Here is a 17193-nt window from a genome sequence, read left to right as displayed (position 1 = left end):
TGGCTCAGACGCCGTTCAGATCCATCCAGGGGGTAAAAGTCTCAGTTCGCGGTTCGCAGCAGCAGCCTTTTCCTGTTCACCGGTTCGTCGATGCCGATGTCTGCACCGTGGAAGTAAAGGAGGGTCATTCCTATTTCGGGTCACGTTGATGATTTATATCTACGTTATAAAACACAAGTAAATTCATGTGTCATATTTTAACAAATAATCTTCTTCTTTTTTATCTTATCTGAAATCAAAATACGGTATCGCTCCTAACATATTTATTCATCGATGCTTCTATAACACATCTACGTCTCTATACTGTGAGTTTATGCTTAATGTTATTACGTTCAATTTTATATTTCCATTGCAAGTACAGACAATTAGCTAATATCATCAATACACCAAGGATGTGTTTGGTGCACTGCATCTCTCTCATCCTTGCACATAGAATGTGTAGAATCTCGAAAAAAATCGGTTTTGTTATGTGCACCTATTGTTGTAGCTCAGCTCATTAATACGGTCTATTTGTTAGTGTCATAAAATCATCATTATATGAATAACGAATCATAATCTCAACTCTTACATTCGCTCATACGTCCTCGAATTTAGTTAACCAAATAAAAACTCAACTCAATCTGTCCAGATAGATACAACCAACCAAATATTATTCTTTTCAATAAATATAACTTTACTTCGTCTGCTCATGCAATACAACTCTATAAAGTCGCGTCGGAGAAACTAAACACACCACAAATACTTTGTGACAGATTTCACTTTATTATGAAAGGGAGGCATTGTCAGAGCTAGCTAGGGTTCAAACACTAATTTCCAATAGCCATACCTTGACAACCCTTAGCGTCCACGGTAAATCACATGTATTTTTTTTCTAAAATTACAAGGGCGGAAATCCCTTCCGATTTCTATTAAAAAAAGGCAATTACTCACAACAAACTAAAAAGTAATTACAACTAAGGATGTTAGAGTTAGGAGCACTATGTGAAAAAACAGATAAATGAGATATAAAATGAGTGATAGATTATAACATGACTGATAAAAATGATAGATTATAATCATGATACATCACTTATGATTTATCATAAGTGACAGGTCATCCTAAATCAATTATAGGTGATGGGTCGTAGTTGTGATCCGTCACCTATTACGACTCATAAGTGACAGGTTATTCTAGCTAGTCATCAGTGACAGATCACAACTTAACACATCACCTATGACTAAATCATCAGTGACAGATTATCCTAGCTAGTTATTAATGGCAGGTTAAGTTATGAATACATAGAGCTATTATTTCGTGTATTGTATGTATATATATACCTCTAGGTATTCATATACTTAGATTTATACCATGTATATATATAGTAGTATAAACATATACTCATATATATCTATATTCTATGTTATTTTTCTCTATTCATCATGGATGCATATATATAAAATATACATCTTTGGGAATATATATATATATATACACACACATACGATGCTAAAATATTTTATTTTTCTCTTTTTTTCTATAGTACAAATATATACTCATATATATCTATATTTTATGTTATTTTTCTCTATTCATCAAGGATGTATATATATATATATATATATATATATATATATATACATAATATATAACCTTGGAATATATATATATATATATGCTAAAATATTTTTTCTCTTATTTTTTTCTCACCTTCGCATCATTAAAAATAGGAATTATTGTATAATTTTGCTCAAGTTTGATGTAAGGGCTGACGATTATAGACACAAATACGCGTTTCAAAAACGGTGTAGAAACTTTTAGGGGGCGATAACTCAATTTTCCAAGCTATTTTTGGCCTTGAAATTTTTTTCGAATTTGTCAGGAATAAACGGATGTAACTTTTTTTAGATGTCCGTAGAGTCAAAAAAATATCGAAATCTAAGTCTATATGCAAAAGTTATATTTTTTACTAAAAGCACTCCGAGTTAACATTTCGAAAAAAAGTCACCGATGACAAGTCATAACTGTGACCCATCACCTATGCAAGTCATATTTGACAGTCTACAATTATGACACATCACTTATGACCTTAGACAACGAAGGTTAAAATGATAACATATCCGGCTTCCATCACAAACACGTGATAGCTGAGGTGGTAAGGGAGTCACACGCGAGGCTCTAGGCGCGGGTTCTGGCCTAGGGATGGCAATGGGTCTGCCCCCGCCGACTTTTGCTGGAACGGATCCGAACCCGAAATCCGACTCGTCAAACTCGACCCGAACCCGAAATCAATATCGGGCGCAAAACCACCCCCGCCCCTGGCCCCGACGGGGCAATCCGAAACCCGGTAGTGTGACGACGGCGGGTCAGGGTGGGGCGGGCGGGCGGGCGGGGGCACTGGGTAGGCGGGGTTTCGGGTTTCGGTGACACCCACGGGTAAAAAAACAGACCCGAACCCAAACCCGACCCGAGTTAAGACCCGACCCGATAGCTTCGCGGGGGTTTTTTTTTACACCCAAACCCGCCCCTGTCGGGTCTGAAACCCGCGGGGACCCGACCCGACGGTGGAAATTGCCACCCTTATTCTGGCCCCACGAAATGCAAAGATCGAAATATGTTTGAAAATGATATGGATTGTGCATATGCGATGGACCCTGTATTAGGATAGCCTCGGGTGGAATATATATATATTTTTGACTTTTTTATTAAAAATATGAAATATGTTCATCAGTCATAAGTGATACGTCATTGTTATGACCTGTCGCTTATGTTCAGTTATAGCTAACGGATTAAAGAGACGATCCGTCATCTATGATCATATTAGTGACGGGTTTGTACTTATCACCTATGATGACTCATTAGTGATGCATTCAGGGTGACCTGTCACCTATGTCCTTTTTCACATAGTGGATATTTTCATAAACACATATTTACAGAAAATTAGGGCGCACAAATCCATTAGTGAGGCACCGTCATTATCATTCTCAGACACGTTCGCTTTATTTATTTAGAAACAAAGAGATTATCCCGATTTAATAGAAAATAACAGTTAACAAGTCTAAGAAACGTTGGTAGCTATCACAAAACAGGAATGGAAAACGGTTCGAAAACAGGGTCTAAGAAATTAAAACGCTAGGGTTACCGACTTACAAACTGAAGCCAGTATAGAAGCAATGAATAAATTCCAAGCTACCCTATTACGAAACTCATCCAATCCAAAACGACATAAGGTTAAGTATCACCACACCATTAGGCTTTTGCTTCTTTGCCTGTGATAGGAGTGGTCCCCAGCACGGTAAATTTAGTAGGAAATTTTGAAAACACATCAGTCAAATCCCCAGAATTTTCTTTCGTTTGCTATCTTGTTATGAATTTTCCAAACCAGCCAAACAATTACCCCCAACAGTAGAAACCCAACCCCACATTATCACCCCTACGATTATCTAGCCACTCCGTCGTAAAAATTGGAACCGAAGAGGGTCCTTTTAATTTTGTTTTCCTTCTATTTATGTGTGGATTTGTATTTCACATGGTGCATATTTAATAAATTTACTTGATATTAGTTTGGAAGAAAATCTTTGATACAAACAAATAAATATGTGCAAACGTACAAACAACAATGACTTCCGTTCGGTCCATATCAAAAAATTACGATTTGATACTATCAATAAAGGAGTTGATTTATAGAAAATCCACATGCGGTCACGAAATATCATAGAATAACCCTTTCATTGTTTGGATCAACTGCAGCTTTTAGATAAGGAACAGACGAACGATATTCCTGTTTACACGTTTACATCATTTGCTTATTTGAAAAAAATTGCAAAAAATAGTTTGGTTCAAACTAGGTCGGTGAGAAAAATTCTCAAAAGAAAAACCAAGCCACACCGACCAAGGCGGCAAGGCCGGCCCAACTGGGACTCGCATAAGGCGTGTACTATATACAGGCCTGTACCGCAGCCCAACGACTTCCCCTTCCCTCACCTGTACCACCCTCCGTACCGACTCAAATCACCCCTGCAACCGACGACGAGGAAGGAACCGAGTCGAACCGACCCGAGGAGGAGCGATTGCTCCTTTCCCTCGTAAACCCGACAACCCCTAACCGGCTAACCCAATGGCGTCGCGGTCGCCGGACGACGAGACCGTGCAGCCACCTCCGAAGCGGCCCCGCCAAGGCCCCCTCGCGGACGAGGACGCCACACCGCCGCCGCGCGTGGAGCTCAACCCGGCGGACTGCGACCTCGGTACGCACGCGCACACCCCCACCCTTCTCGTAACTCTCTCTGCTCACGTCTCTCACCGTGTGTTTTCGTCCCCAGACTTCGACGTCGGTGGGGGCGGGCTCCAGGGCCTCGCGCTGCACGAGGGCGGGTTCGCCTACTGCTGGTCGGGCGCGCGCGCGACGGTGGGGGTCAGGCGCGGCGGGCGGTATCGCTTCGGGTGCCGGGTCGTCGCCGAGCAGCCCGTGGAGATGGACCTCACGGCCGCCGACGAGCGCCACCTCTGCCGCATCGGGGTCTCGCGGGGGGACGACCCCGTGGGTGGCCTCGGGGAGTCCGACCACAGCTTCGGGTTCGGGGCCACGGGCAAGTTCTCCCACCACCGCAAGTTCGTCGACTACGGCGTGCGGTTCAGGGTCGGGGACACGGTCGTCTGTGCCGTGGATCTCGATTTGAAGCCCATGGCGTCGATCGGGTTCGCGAGGAACGGCGAGTGGCTTGGTGTCGCGAAGCATTTCGATGCGGGTGAGAAAGGGCTTGGTCTGGTTGACGCTCCTGTGAGGCCGATGCATTGGGAATCCGCACTCTTTCCCCATGTCCTGCTGAAGAATGTCGTTGTCGACATGCAATTCAGCAGGGAGGATGGGCTGGAGCCTGTCGTTGGTTATGAGCCCTGGGCCTCAGCTTGTGCTGATGGGAATGCGGTGTTTGGCCCTGTGTTTGAACAAAGTGAATGTGAGGTCATGATGATGGTCGGTCTCCCAGCTTCAGGCAAGTCGACATGGGCAGAGAAGTGGGTCAAGGATCATCCAGAGAAGCGCTTTATCCTTCTCGGAACTAACCTTGCATTGGAGCAAATGAAGGCTGGTTTTGCACTCGCGGCAACAGTATTGTGTCCTTTTCCTTTGTTATGTGTTTCAGTTTATGATAGCCTTGATCATTGCAGGTGCCAGGGTTGTTGCGTAAGAATAACTATGGTGAGCGTTTTGATCGATTGATGGATTGCGCTACATGGATTTTCAACACATTGCTGAAAAAGGCTGCAAACATCCCTCGCAATTACATCATCGATCAAACAAATGTTTACAGAAATGCTCGTATTCGCAAGCTGAGGCCATTTGCCAACTACCGCAAGGTTAGCTGCAAAGGAATGTCACATTTGCTATATAGTAGTTGGATTAGCGAATCTTAGTACTGGATTGGTTCATAGGATGTTTTATGTTACATATTCTTGTATGCAACAGACTGCTGTGGTCGTGTTCCCATCGCCTAGTGAACTGAAACTCCGGACAATAAAGCGATCTACTGAGATGGGAAAGGAAGTACCAGCTGATGCAGTTAACGAGATGACAGGTATATGGGCATATGCACTTTTTTATTTTAGTCTCAGTAACATGTTTGTGTAGGTTAGTGTAAATTTTTATTTGTAGGATAAGACTAGGCTGTCAGTGTTGGACTTGCCGTCCAGCTTCATTTTTTCAGTATCCCTGCATCCATTATTTATCAATTACCATGCACTCCCTTTTTCAGCCAATTTTGTGTTACCACTTTCAAAGGACATGCCTGGTTCGAAGGAGCCTTTTGATGAGGTTTACTCAAAATTTGACATTGCTGTATTGCATCTTCTGGCCATCTCAAATTCTTACTTGGTTCGCTGTGTTTCAAAAAAATATATCAGGTAATCTTTGTGGAGCTTTCTAGGGACGAGTCCCAGAGAAACCTATATGAGATGCAACGTGTGCTTCCAAGAGCCGTGACTCCAAGCTGTGGCAATTCCAATAACCAAAATGTATGGTGCCTTTCTTGTTATTTTGAAGTAGTTCCTTGAATATTTTGCGCCATCATGGATTAGATCTTCAATATGCTAAGCAATATAGCAATGTTCTGATGTTCTGGGTGCTTTCAGGCTAGCTCTACATATGCTGGGGCTGTTTCTCTGGTTGACCCTAGGGCAAGGTCACCCATGCCAGGCTTTCGCCCACCAATGGACAACTCATATGGAAGTTATTGTGGCACTGTACCTGGCAGTGCTGCTACTTTCGGCAGAGGTGCTCATGCTCCGGGCAACATGACTTATCAACAGGCACCATGGAGCATTCAGAGTTTTCAGAGTCCAACAGGAAACCAACATCAAATCCATTCAGGCTGTCCAAGCGCTCCGAACCAATATCAGATGCACTCAAGCTACCCGAGCAACCCAAACCAATATCAAGTCCGTGCAAGCTATGAAAGTACCCCACTTCCTGGATATGGACACAGTACATATGGTTCTCATAGGGGTCCAAGCTCGTACAATCCTAATCCTTGTAACACTGAGATGCACCAAAGTATTCAGGCTCCAATGACTGGCAGGAACCTCTTCCAGACACCTGGGTCAGCTGAAACCTATGGTGGGCCTGGCTATGCAGCTGCAAATCTCACTGGAAGGCCACTTCAGGTGCATCCATCAACTCTTCCAACGTATGGTTCACATCCAGTTGATCAGCGGGTGCCAAATCAAGGTAGTTCTTCCTCATGGAGTTATGATAGTTACAGGCACTATGGACAGCATTCTCACGGTAGGTGAATCTTGCATTCCTGTTAGTCCAGTTCATAATGCGCCTAATTCGACTTGGTAGACTTTAGGTTCACCAGTCATTCTTGAATACCATCAGCCTTTTCAGAAAAATCAACAGTTACCATTCCATTAGCACATGAGCAGTAATCTTTATAGGTTTATCTGTTTTAGCTCACTAGCCATTCAGTTTGCTTATCACTTAGTTCTGCCTGAATTTAACAATTGTTTTGATACCCGATCTAATCGTGTCTTCCGTGCTATGCTGTCAAACATGAAAGCAATTATCTGCTAACACATGTTTCTTCAACTGATGACAGATGTGCACCGCCCGCAGTATGCAGCTCCAGCTCCCAGGCTTCCTCACGGTGCTACTCCAAACAACTTGAATCCACCGCCGAGGCCTTGGTACAACTAGCTTGACGCAGATAGTACTTGTTTTGTAGAGAGAATACGAGAACTCACAGGGTTCCAATAACGCTAGATATCATACAAGTGACCTACATGTCCATTTTTCCGTTTTTGAGGTTCCTGGGAACCTTCGTGCCTCTATTCTGTACACAGCTACACATTTAGCAGCTCTCTTTTGTGGATTATCTTGTTGAAAATTTTCATTTTTGCGGATGATCCATTTGCATTATCCCTCCGAAATCTGAGCGGATGAGGATGTATTCAATTAATCTTGTCGTGAATGATGCGAAACCACAGCACTATTTCCGTGCTCGGAAAGGTGGCTCTTTTTGTGCACGTCATGAGTGCCATGTACTAAAGAACTTTGCACAAGAAGATATAGTAGTTTGGAATATGGATCATGGGGGCATACAAGCTGGTCAGCTTTGACGAACACCCTTCACATTGATGGTTAAAATTCAAGTGTGACATGCATAACATGTACAATCCAACGGTTGGCATTTAGCTGGTGCAAGCATGTGTAAATCCGTTACCCTAGGACATGTACAAGGTACACTCAGTCGTTCCCCGACAAACAAACCGTCGTCCAGGCTCATTTGATGAAAACTCTTTTACGACAGACGCCTAGCCTAAATTCTCAAGAAGTCGAGAGCAAGAACTTCCTAAACATCATCTCCTCCTGACAGCCCCATAGTTCCTGGAGACCTGCAAAACGCCAAAAGTCATAATAAATCAGCTCATTTTACACAATATGTTTACTATTAATTGTAACACAGCACAAAGTTTTGCACAACTAAGATATCTACAGTATGTGGAACTGAGAAATTCACTGACCCTCGGTGGAGCTTTCTTCGGCGGTTCATCTTCTGAATCATCATCTTTGCTCATCATCATACTTTGGATGGAAGCCATATCTGTTTTTCTCCCCTTCTTTGCAGCAGAACCTCTACCTCTGCCTCTACCTCTAGGAGCTGCTCTTTTACGCCCAACTTGCGGCAAACTCTCCTCCGGGTCCTGTGAGCGTTTACAAATAAAAAGTGCATGAGGTCATTTGTCAGAAATACAGAGGTAGTCCACACTATTTTCATGAACGTTGGAACAAAAACTGCAGCAACACAAATAGAGGAAATAGACATACTGAAGCTTCAACAACTTCGTTTGCTTCTGTTTCCTCCTCTGAGGACGATGCCACCTCCTCACTGCGGATAACAGTAGTTGACCTGCAAATGTCGGTTAGTCAAATTAGCATTGAAGTTGGCTTTCCGAAAAATAAGAGCATTCTAGTTTTACTGCAGTCTGACAAGCAGGCCAGTGAAGATTACAATAACTTTAGTAAGTCCAGTCGAGTGCAAAATTGGCTTAAGATGGTTATTCCATTTGGCCATGGCTGCATAATTGTGTTTCTCCATGGTAGCATAAACTTATATCAAACTTCAAGAGTTCAAAGTTGGAAAGATGAAAACAGGTAGAATTAACAACCTCGATTGACTGAAACTAAGAGTGGTCTGCTTCATTGAGCTTGTGCCTCTTCCCCTGCCTCTTCCGGAAGCACCACGTTTTGGAACATCAGAAGCGTCCTTGGAGGGTCTAGTAAATCCAGATGATTTTCTTCCAACATCAGTTGATCTTGCACCAAGAAGCATCTCCCTGGTGTCTTCATCATCACTGAAGGAGTTCAGGTTGCTTTGAGCTGTAACAGATTTACCTCCAGTATCCTAGTTAAATATCATAAGAGCCATAAGCTTCCCAGCAAGGGGAAAAAATTACATAAAGGTATTAAGGCTCAAAGATCATTAATCACCAAGTTCTGAGAGCTTGATGTGAACCGTGTGCCATCATTGGTGCGCTGGGACCTTTCCTTTACACGCTCCTAGAGGGTTAAATATGGGGAATTGTTAAGCTTTTTAAGCCAGAACATTATTGCATAACTATAGTAGAACTGCAGAAGGCTTCAATACCTGCATGCACTCGCTAACTTTGACTATTATATCTTCTTCATCGATTTTAATTTTCTCTGCTTCAGAATTCAATTTATTCTGCAATTTTTTACCAAGAATTTGGAGCTTAGATGTATGATTTTTCTCTGCATCATGTGCCCAACTGCAGAACTAAAGCTAACACAACAAAATGATACAGAATCATACCCTAGTTTCTTCAAGATTTCGCTGCAAACATGAATAAAATGCCATCTTGTCATCCTTGTTCACAAAATCGTGCAATGCGATGTCCAAGTCGTCAACTGGAAGAATCTCCATTTTCTGAAACAAAGAAGAAATGAGTGTCATTGTAAAGCTTACATTTTAAGTATATATAACCACTGCATAAAAAAAAGATGTTGGAAATTATCCAATGGATCTACAAAATCAGGACGTTTAGGAATGCAACCCTATAAAATGAAATACTCTTCGCCGCAAATCATTAACCTCAGCTCATGTATGTACAAAGATCATGTGATGCAGCCAGTGGCAGATCCAAGGCTAGGGAAACTAGGGCAGCTGCCCTAGTCCTAGGACCCAAAGTCCATGTAAACTTCATTGAAATTTTCGATTTTTTTTAAAATACAAAGGTTTTAGTCTAGAAGTAGATCATGGTAATCTTGCCCCAGGCGTGAAAATATTTCTAGCTCCACCCCTGGATGCAGCGTGAGAGGACTTGTATAACCATGTAGTTTCGTCAGATCATTGACTGGAAATTTATTCAATGCCTACCAAGTTGCATATCTTTGCATTAAATTCAAAAAAACAAAACGAATTGATATACTAAACAAACAGAGAACATTTCATTTATGCATACAGCTTAATAAGGAAGATTAGATCTTTGCTATTAGTTTCATAACTAGAGGCAACAAGTAAGAATAAAATGATGCCAAAATTACTCCATCATCAAAGCCAGAGCAGTTTTAACAGGTACCAAGTTACTCTCTGCGACCAAAGCTTCGATAGTTTGTTGGTTTAGTTCTTCAGGACGAAGTTTCTCGGAATCATCAAAATGGTCTACAAGACATAAAGGCATAGTAAAAAAAAGATATCATCAAGAAAATGAACAAGTGGCTCGCTTTCTCTCAATAAATAGATATCAGATGCAGTGTTTCTCTTAAACATATAGAAATACCTCCTGTAGTCTGACGCTTCTTTGCTTGTTTTGAGAAAATGAGAATATCTTGAGGATTTGCAACCTTACAAAATCATCAAATAAGTTCATTCAAGTAAGCATCCAAAAAAGATTGAGACAAGACACTTCAGTAATACCGCATTAGTGCTTTAGGTACCTTTCCTACATACTTCTGACCAAATCGTTGTGGGTTTATTGTTGAAAACCCAGAGTAATCTACCTGCAAAACAATATGAACATTATCATGTTTTTTTTTCTATCTTGATCACTTTGCACCCAGTTATGTTCTGTGTTTTCTTACCTTGATTCTAACTAATGGAAGTTTGGGCTCTGATCCGCTGGCTGTTGGTTGGCTACTCTTCTCAATCAGATTTCTTACCTGAAGAATTCAGTAATAAAAAACCAAGATAAATCACTTACATTTAACAACGAAAACTTGCCATACTAGACAAACTAACAAACAAATCATTCGTGAATGTTTCTCAAGAAACTGGACAAGATCTAAACACAGAATGGAAATACAAGAACTCACAATTTTATCTAAATGTTCAAGCACAGAGGCCTGATCATTGGGGTCAACATCTGCTTCATCTTTTAACACAACCTACAAATATCGATTGTGAGATTAACTAACTAAAATAAGCATGAAATAAGAAAGTAACGTACCTCAGCATACTCAAAAGGTCTGACAGATTTCAGAGGTAATTTGGTTGGCCTGTACTGGTTTCCCTATTTATGAGACATATAAGGAATGAGAAAATAAAGCACGCAAATTCAACATGATTAAGAGTTTTGTTTCGAAAGAAGACCTTGATTTCTAACAAAAGAACATGTTTTGGTTTTGCTTCACCATCGATCAGGGAGGTCGCAACTGATGAGCCTGGTTGAGTGATGTGGAAACCCATCCCAGGGACCTCCTGTAAACAGTTCATTAGAAGACAAGAGCATGGTGAGTGTTTTCCCTTAAAAAACATAAACTGTGAAAGATGAAATACCAAGCTGTTACCTGAGGATCAATAAGGCATTCATGCTCATGGCCCCATATGACAAAATCCAGAAAACGTGGTAAGAAATGCTCGTTGATGGCACTTTTAGGGTTTGTCTTTATCCTGTATGACAGTATGAGTTCAGGTGTAAATTTGCTTTTCAGTACGCAGGATGAAGGACCAAAAATAATGAACAAACTATCTTTCTTTGTTGCTTTTACTTGCTATATGCAATGTGCATACCTGTTTTGATGAAGAACCAATATATTGAACCAGTCAGACACTGACTCTCCATCTTGAGTTCCAGGCCGCATCCACTGTACTGAATGAGGTGTCTGAAGTATTGAGATACAAAATATGATATCTGTAATAAGAAAAAGCCGGCATATAGATTTTTCAAAGTCATACACAATTTGATACAAATGCACCTGAAACATTCTATTTAGTCGTTCATCTCTAATGTTGCCAAGACCATATATCGCAACAGAAGTCATGCCCTGAAAAAACAATAGGAAAACAAAGAATTAGCATATAAAACATAAGGCATTGCCTGGAGCTAAAGCGGTGCACCTTTTTAAGGAGTACAGGATAAACTGATATTTGGCCAACGCCAGAGCCACCAAGGTCCATCTTTCCAAAATAATTTACAAGATTGCAAGCCGAAAGAATATCAATGGCAGAGAGATTATCCTGCAACGAGAAACATAAATGAATGAAATAACTGACATCCCATCATAACCATAATTTAAGTAGAAGTGCACAAAACTCAGATGGTAAGAAAAGAATGTCCATACCACCCCAGCAGGGTCATCATGATTTCCATGGATAGTGAACACAGGCAGGCCAACGTTGAAGTTTGGGTCTTCATAATTTACCTGGCCAAATCTTAGATTGCAATATGAAATTTATTGTTAGAAAATGAGAAAAACACACACATAAATGATATATATGAGACAAATGAATTTCAGGAAAAGTGAACAACTTCTCTACGAGAGCTTATCTGGTGTTGTTGTCTTGAATTTACATAGAGTGATCACAAAAGTATTGGTCGACCAATAAGAATCATTGTCAAACCTGTTTGGGAAGTTGATTGTCTGATCACTGACAACCTGGAACTTCACTGGTTGGTCATTTAGGCAGTAGCGCCGCAGAATCTCAATAGTTTTTACCAAGGTTGAGCGCGACGGCTTGTTCTCATGGAATAGATCACCACCAAGAAGTATAAAATCTACCTGCAATTCAGTCTTGTTTAAAACAATGAATGAGCTCACCAGAGCTGGGAATATAAGCAAGGGTAACAGAAATATCGCTCCTACGAACCTTATTTTGGTCCGCCAATGAACAAATCTCCTCAAATGCTTGAAATGAATCAAACCTACGTATCTCATCTTTCTCCATGTAGCCTAGATGGCAGTCCGTTGCTACTAGTATTCGTAACGTATTGCTTTCACTGCAAAGCCATTTGACAGTTACATAATAAGAACCCAGCATCACGCAACTGGCAACCATCTAAGTAATACTAAGAGATAACCATGTTGCTTGCTCCATGCACCTAGTTAATTCATTTCACAAAATAAATGGGAGCACATGGAACAACTAAACAAGCGATGCAAAGGGTTACACTCCTCTGCGTAACGAAAAACTAAGTTCCACTAACAGCATCTCATGAGCAAGAGGACTCACATGGCTTGTGCTGGTTCAGCCATTGAAATCGACCTCAACTAGATGACCAAGTCAATCTCTTGCTGCAATATTCCCAATGTTCCTGTAAAACAGACCATTGCGCAAGTTACATAACAGTGCAAGAAAGATGAGCGGAGCGAACACCACGGAGGCGTCCAGGCATTTCGTCGAACAAGTGCTGCTCGCCAGAACCGCGACCACCCACACGCACAAAATCATGCCCACCCTGCACGCGGGCGGCACCGCGCCCCCAAATAAGAAAGCCCCGCGAACCGCGGGAACACGAGATTGCCGGACGAGAGAGACGGAAAAGAGATCACCTGTCCTTCCAGCCGCCCGCCCGCCTCCGCCGCCTGGAGAGGAGACCGTGGCGCCCTGGTGGGAAGTCCAAGCCCGTCTCCTAGACAGGTAGTGGTGGCCACCTGCACCTTGACTCCCTCGAACGGAGACGGAAAGACATTGGGGCTGTTTGGTTGCAGTAAATATTGGTGACGGGTAAAATCGGGTAATATCAAAATTTAGTAAAAAAGTAGGTATTTAGCTCGCGACCAAGTAAAAATTTAGCACTTCGGTTAAAATGCGGACGGTCAAATCATTCGTCCAAAACTCGTCCCCTTTCTAATACTATAGACGGACAAAGTCAAAAAAATTTGGAAGCAACCAAATTTAACTTCGAACTAAATGCTAACTAAATCACCCAACCATGACCAAAATTTGATCGTGCTTCCTCGTGTCGCAGACCCGCAAACCAAAAACGCCCATGTGCGTGTATCATCGTGCCAGAGGAAAGATGTAAAAAAAAAAAACCATCCCAGCAGATATTTAAAAATTTATTCTTTATAATATTATTACAGTATCATCTAATACTATTATAGTATCTCTTATTTTTTTCATCTTCAACAGCTACTCTTCTCCTTTCCTAAACTCACGAATATATGCTATAAACAGTGACAAAAGCTCCCTATCCGGCCGCAGATTTGCTAACCTCCTCCTGTCGTCAACATCACTGTTGGACTCGAAGCCGAGTCCGTTGGAGATGGATCGCGCTTCCTCCCGATTGGCAAAGTACGAAATGATTCGTTCACAAAGCCCACATGTAAGGCGCCACAAATGGGCCGCATGTAACCCATTGTAGTGGGCTAGTTTTAACTGGGCCGTAGCATTCCCCATCCATTAGGTTCGGAGAGTGCTTTCTTCTTCGCGAGTTCCCGAGCAGCGGCGGCCGCATCGATTTCTAGGGCGAAATTCGCGGAAAGCTTCCGGCGATTTGCGGCTTCGAGGCGGCGGTAGGAGGAGCCGGTCGAAGGATTTGGTTGCGTGCGGGAGGTGAGATGGTAAGCGCTGACGCCCCTTTCCGTGCGTTGATTTCGCGTGGTGTCTCGTGATGCGAGGATGAGTTGCTGTTTGTTTGTGTCTTGATCAGGCTGGGCGCAAGGAGACTGCACTCGACCTGGCTAAGTTCGTCGACAAGGGCGTCCAGGTGAAGCTCACCGGCGGACGGCAAGGTTGTTTTCACATCCCACCTCCCTCCTCCTTTCTGTATTTGTCAGACCAATTAGGTGCTCCAAAATTGCACCTTCTCCGTGAGCAGGATTTAGGTATGGAACACAGTTAAGTGGAATCTTACGAGTAATGGTCTCCATCCAGCTTGTCATATCAATCTAGGGTAAAAATATCTTGTTGGTGCGCCTTGTGGTTGTGTAAACTTGTACTATTGCTGTATAGTCGGTGTAATCATAAATCTAAAAGATGGCAAAACCTGTCACAAACCCTTGGTGTTTGTTTAAACCTAGTGTCATGTTTACTTTTGTGGGAGATGATGCCTGTGAAACAAGTGGACCACAAAACCTAGGATTAGTGGCATGTGCCAGAAACCTAGGGTTTGTAACACCTGGACCATAGGTTTTATGAAATTTACTCTAAATCGTAATATGGGCTTGTTATCCGACTAAATATGTGACCACATATTTTTCTGATGTCTCTATAGTGCTCAAACAGGATGTGGTGGAAAATCAAAATTCACTGGGATTGTTGTCATCGTCATGTGTTATAATGTGGATTGTTCATTGTGAATCATTTGCAAGATCTTCTGTCTTGCAACTTCCTTTTATGTTGGAATTGTTCATCTGTACATCTTTAGCATATTGTCTCTCTTGCTAGCAGCTGGAGAATGTGTAAGCTCCATTAGTGGTTCCAAACTATGGACCCTTTTGTAGTTTTTCTGGTTTTTGTTCTATATGCTGACTTGCAAGCATATGCACGTGTGCAGTGACAGGAACTTTAAAGGGGTATGACCAGCTACTGAACTTAGTGCTAGATGAAGCAGTTGAGTGTGAAAGAGGTACTTTCTGATTCCTTCACTTGTGTTGGATAATACATGGTTTTGCTCATTGAAATTGGTTAGTGTTAGGACTTATGACACAATTTCCAAGCACGTTTTGCTTTAATTATTTTGGGCAGTTACAAGCGCATTCTGCATTGGTTTTAACTAAGATTTGATAGGGATAAAATAACAGTTTATTAGCACTGAGCAAAGTGTTAAAGACTGAATGAAGCATGTGATTTTATATTCTGCAAATATCAGTCACATTGGCTCATTTTTTAATCTCATACTGCATGTCAGATCGAACAATGTTAAATTTTCTTTTACAATGTTGAATGGAATGATCTATAATCTTGTCATTTTCTTTTGTAGAGCAAGATGACCCATTGAAACTGTCAGGAAAAACCAGACAGCTTGGCCTCATTGTAAGTAATTCTTTTCTAACACTGAATTTTAACTTGTGTTCTCGGTCATTCCTTTATTATTTGAGTGCTGTTATAGTAGATCTGATGCTCCATGTATGCTGATGTTGAAGTGTGCCATAGTTAATCTTCTCACAAGCATGTACTCGATTTGTTAGCAGTGATTGATTTTAAGAATAAACGCGAGTAGGCACAGGCATTAGTATTTCCAGTAGATTTTCCTCTGAGATATAGTAGTGATCCTATGCTTCCGTAAAGAAAAATAAATAACTTTTAGGTGATATATAAATTGCTTTTGCTGATCTGAATGTCACGCATCCCGTGCTGTTTATTGCAGGTGTGCAGAGGCACAGCAGTTATGCTGGTGTCACCAACTGATGGCACTGATGAGATTGCCAACCCTTTCCTCGCAGACGGGGCATAAGCTTGCACTGGTCGATTGTTTAGAACCGTGCTCTCAAAGCACCTTGAGAACTCTCTGTTCCAGTGGGTTGGGGGGGGGGGGGGGCTCCCATCCCGTGTATCGTTGTACTCGTTGGTAATGAACTTTGTACTTTGCATTGAGCAACTTAAAATATCGACCAGTTGTTCCGAATGAGCCGCTACTTATGTTTTTTGCCACTTCTATGAAAATATGGGCTGGTTTGTCATAGCTTCAGAAATTCTTGTAGCTGTAGCTGAATAAAGAGGTGATGTTTGAGTGAACCATCTTGTTCATATTTGAGACTAAAAATAAAGACAACCCACTTTATTTTAACTTACAAACTTCAGAATCCTACATGAAACTTGAAGTTAGAATTTTACCAGACATGCCCTGTGGTTTTTGTTATTGTGTGCTTGTTTTGGTTTACGAGGGACACATACAGATATCACCAACATGGACACGGCTGATGCTTTCCATTCGATGCACTGCACGCCTGCGTTATGTCTCGATTTTATGCTCAGCCTGTAACGGCGATCCAGGACATAACTTATTTCATGTCTCTGTCGTTTTTAACTTGTTCGTGTTTTTGCATTCAATTTCAAATCGTTATTGTTTTATGAGTCGTGTGGCTTTCGTAAACTTTGGCCATGCCTCTGGTTTTCACACAAGAACGTTGATTTGTGGGTGTTCTAATCCATCCGCTTCATTTAGAGCTGGCTATAAAGATGTTTGGTTAGCAGGGTAGTTCTAGATTTAGGAATGAAAGGTTTTTAAGGAATTGTCAATAATACTCTTGTGGTGTTATATATACTTTATTTTTTACGTATAAGCATTCAGCAAAACTGTGACGTACGTTACGTGCCCTGTATTGCGCGACATACGTGACCTGTCCTGCATTACAAGTGAGGCATGCATACGCTCGAGCTCATGGACAGGACAGGCTCGGTCTCATGCATACGTGCGTGACGTTCCCGAGGTTGTATCCGACGTCTGCTAGCTACATCCATCAGCAGCCAGTCAAACAACCAAGCTAGCATGGGACCGGTGGAGGTGTACCGGTTCGGGGGTGCGGAGCGGGT

General features: G+C 41.9%; 3 protein-coding genes across 6 annotated transcripts; 2 read left to right on the top strand and 1 right to left on the bottom strand.

The window, feature by feature from the left end:
* Positions 1–3967: 3967 nt before the first annotated feature.
* On the top strand, positions 3968–7379 carry LOC133888166 (uncharacterized). Of its 2 annotated transcripts, none has more exons than XM_062328316.1 (8): positions 3968–4224; positions 4300–5063; positions 5147–5335; positions 5445–5553; positions 5731–5789; positions 5879–5989; positions 6107–6701; positions 7075–7379. In XM_062328316.1, the coding sequence occupies exons 1-8, from the start codon at positions 4095–4097 to the stop codon at positions 7170–7172; spliced, it is 2055 nt and encodes a 684-aa protein (XP_062184300.1). In that variant the 5' UTR covers positions 3968–4094; the 3' UTR covers positions 7173–7379. The 2 variants fall into 2 exon arrangements, with proteins under 2 accessions (XP_062184300.1, XP_062184299.1); XM_062328315.1 differs by having other exon boundaries at positions 3969–4224; positions 6107–6758.
* Positions 7380–7572: 193 nt separating this feature from the next.
* On the bottom strand, positions 7573–13427 carry LOC133888165 (double-strand break repair protein MRE11). Of its 3 annotated transcripts, none has more exons than XM_062328312.1 (23): positions 13266–13427; positions 12946–13027; positions 12583–12712; positions 12337–12506; positions 12057–12147; positions 11833–11952; positions 11691–11759; positions 11506–11597; positions 11283–11385; positions 11086–11193; positions 10943–11005; positions 10809–10880; positions 10578–10655; positions 10434–10496; positions 10277–10340; positions 10076–10158; positions 9310–9423; positions 9124–9201; positions 8967–9035; positions 8645–8880; positions 8304–8385; positions 8000–8179; positions 7573–7870 (listed from the first exon to the last, which is right to left on the bottom strand). In XM_062328312.1, exons 2-23 carry the CDS (start codon positions 12966–12968, stop codon positions 7835–7837), a joined length of 2124 nt encoding a protein of 707 aa, XP_062184296.1. In that variant the 5' UTR covers positions 12969–13027; positions 13266–13427; the 3' UTR covers positions 7573–7834. The 3 variants fall into 3 exon arrangements, with proteins under 3 accessions (XP_062184296.1, XP_062184298.1, XP_062184297.1); XM_062328314.1 differs by having other exon boundaries at positions 12337–12494; positions 13266–13425; XM_062328313.1 differs by having other exon boundaries at positions 12946–13031; positions 13289–13397.
* A 679-nt stretch (positions 13428–14106) lies between these two features.
* On the top strand, positions 14107–16395 carry LOC133889734 (sm-like protein LSM7). The gene is made up of 5 exons (XM_062330194.1): positions 14107–14279; positions 14369–14450; positions 15215–15286; positions 15641–15693; positions 16028–16395. The coding sequence occupies exons 1-5, from the start codon at positions 14277–14279 to the stop codon at positions 16112–16114; spliced, it is 297 nt and encodes a 98-aa protein (XP_062186178.1). The 5' UTR covers positions 14107–14276; the 3' UTR covers positions 16115–16395.
* Positions 16396–17193: the final 798 nt, after the last annotated feature.

This window comes from Phragmites australis, chromosome 13 (assembly GCF_958298935.1).
Source record: "Phragmites australis chromosome 13, lpPhrAust1.1, whole genome shotgun sequence".
Lineage (NCBI taxonomy): Eukaryota > Viridiplantae > Streptophyta > Magnoliopsida > Poales > Poaceae > Phragmites > Phragmites australis.
The sequence above is the reverse complement of the archived record's forward strand: the minus strand, read 5'-3'. Positions and strand labels throughout refer to the sequence as shown.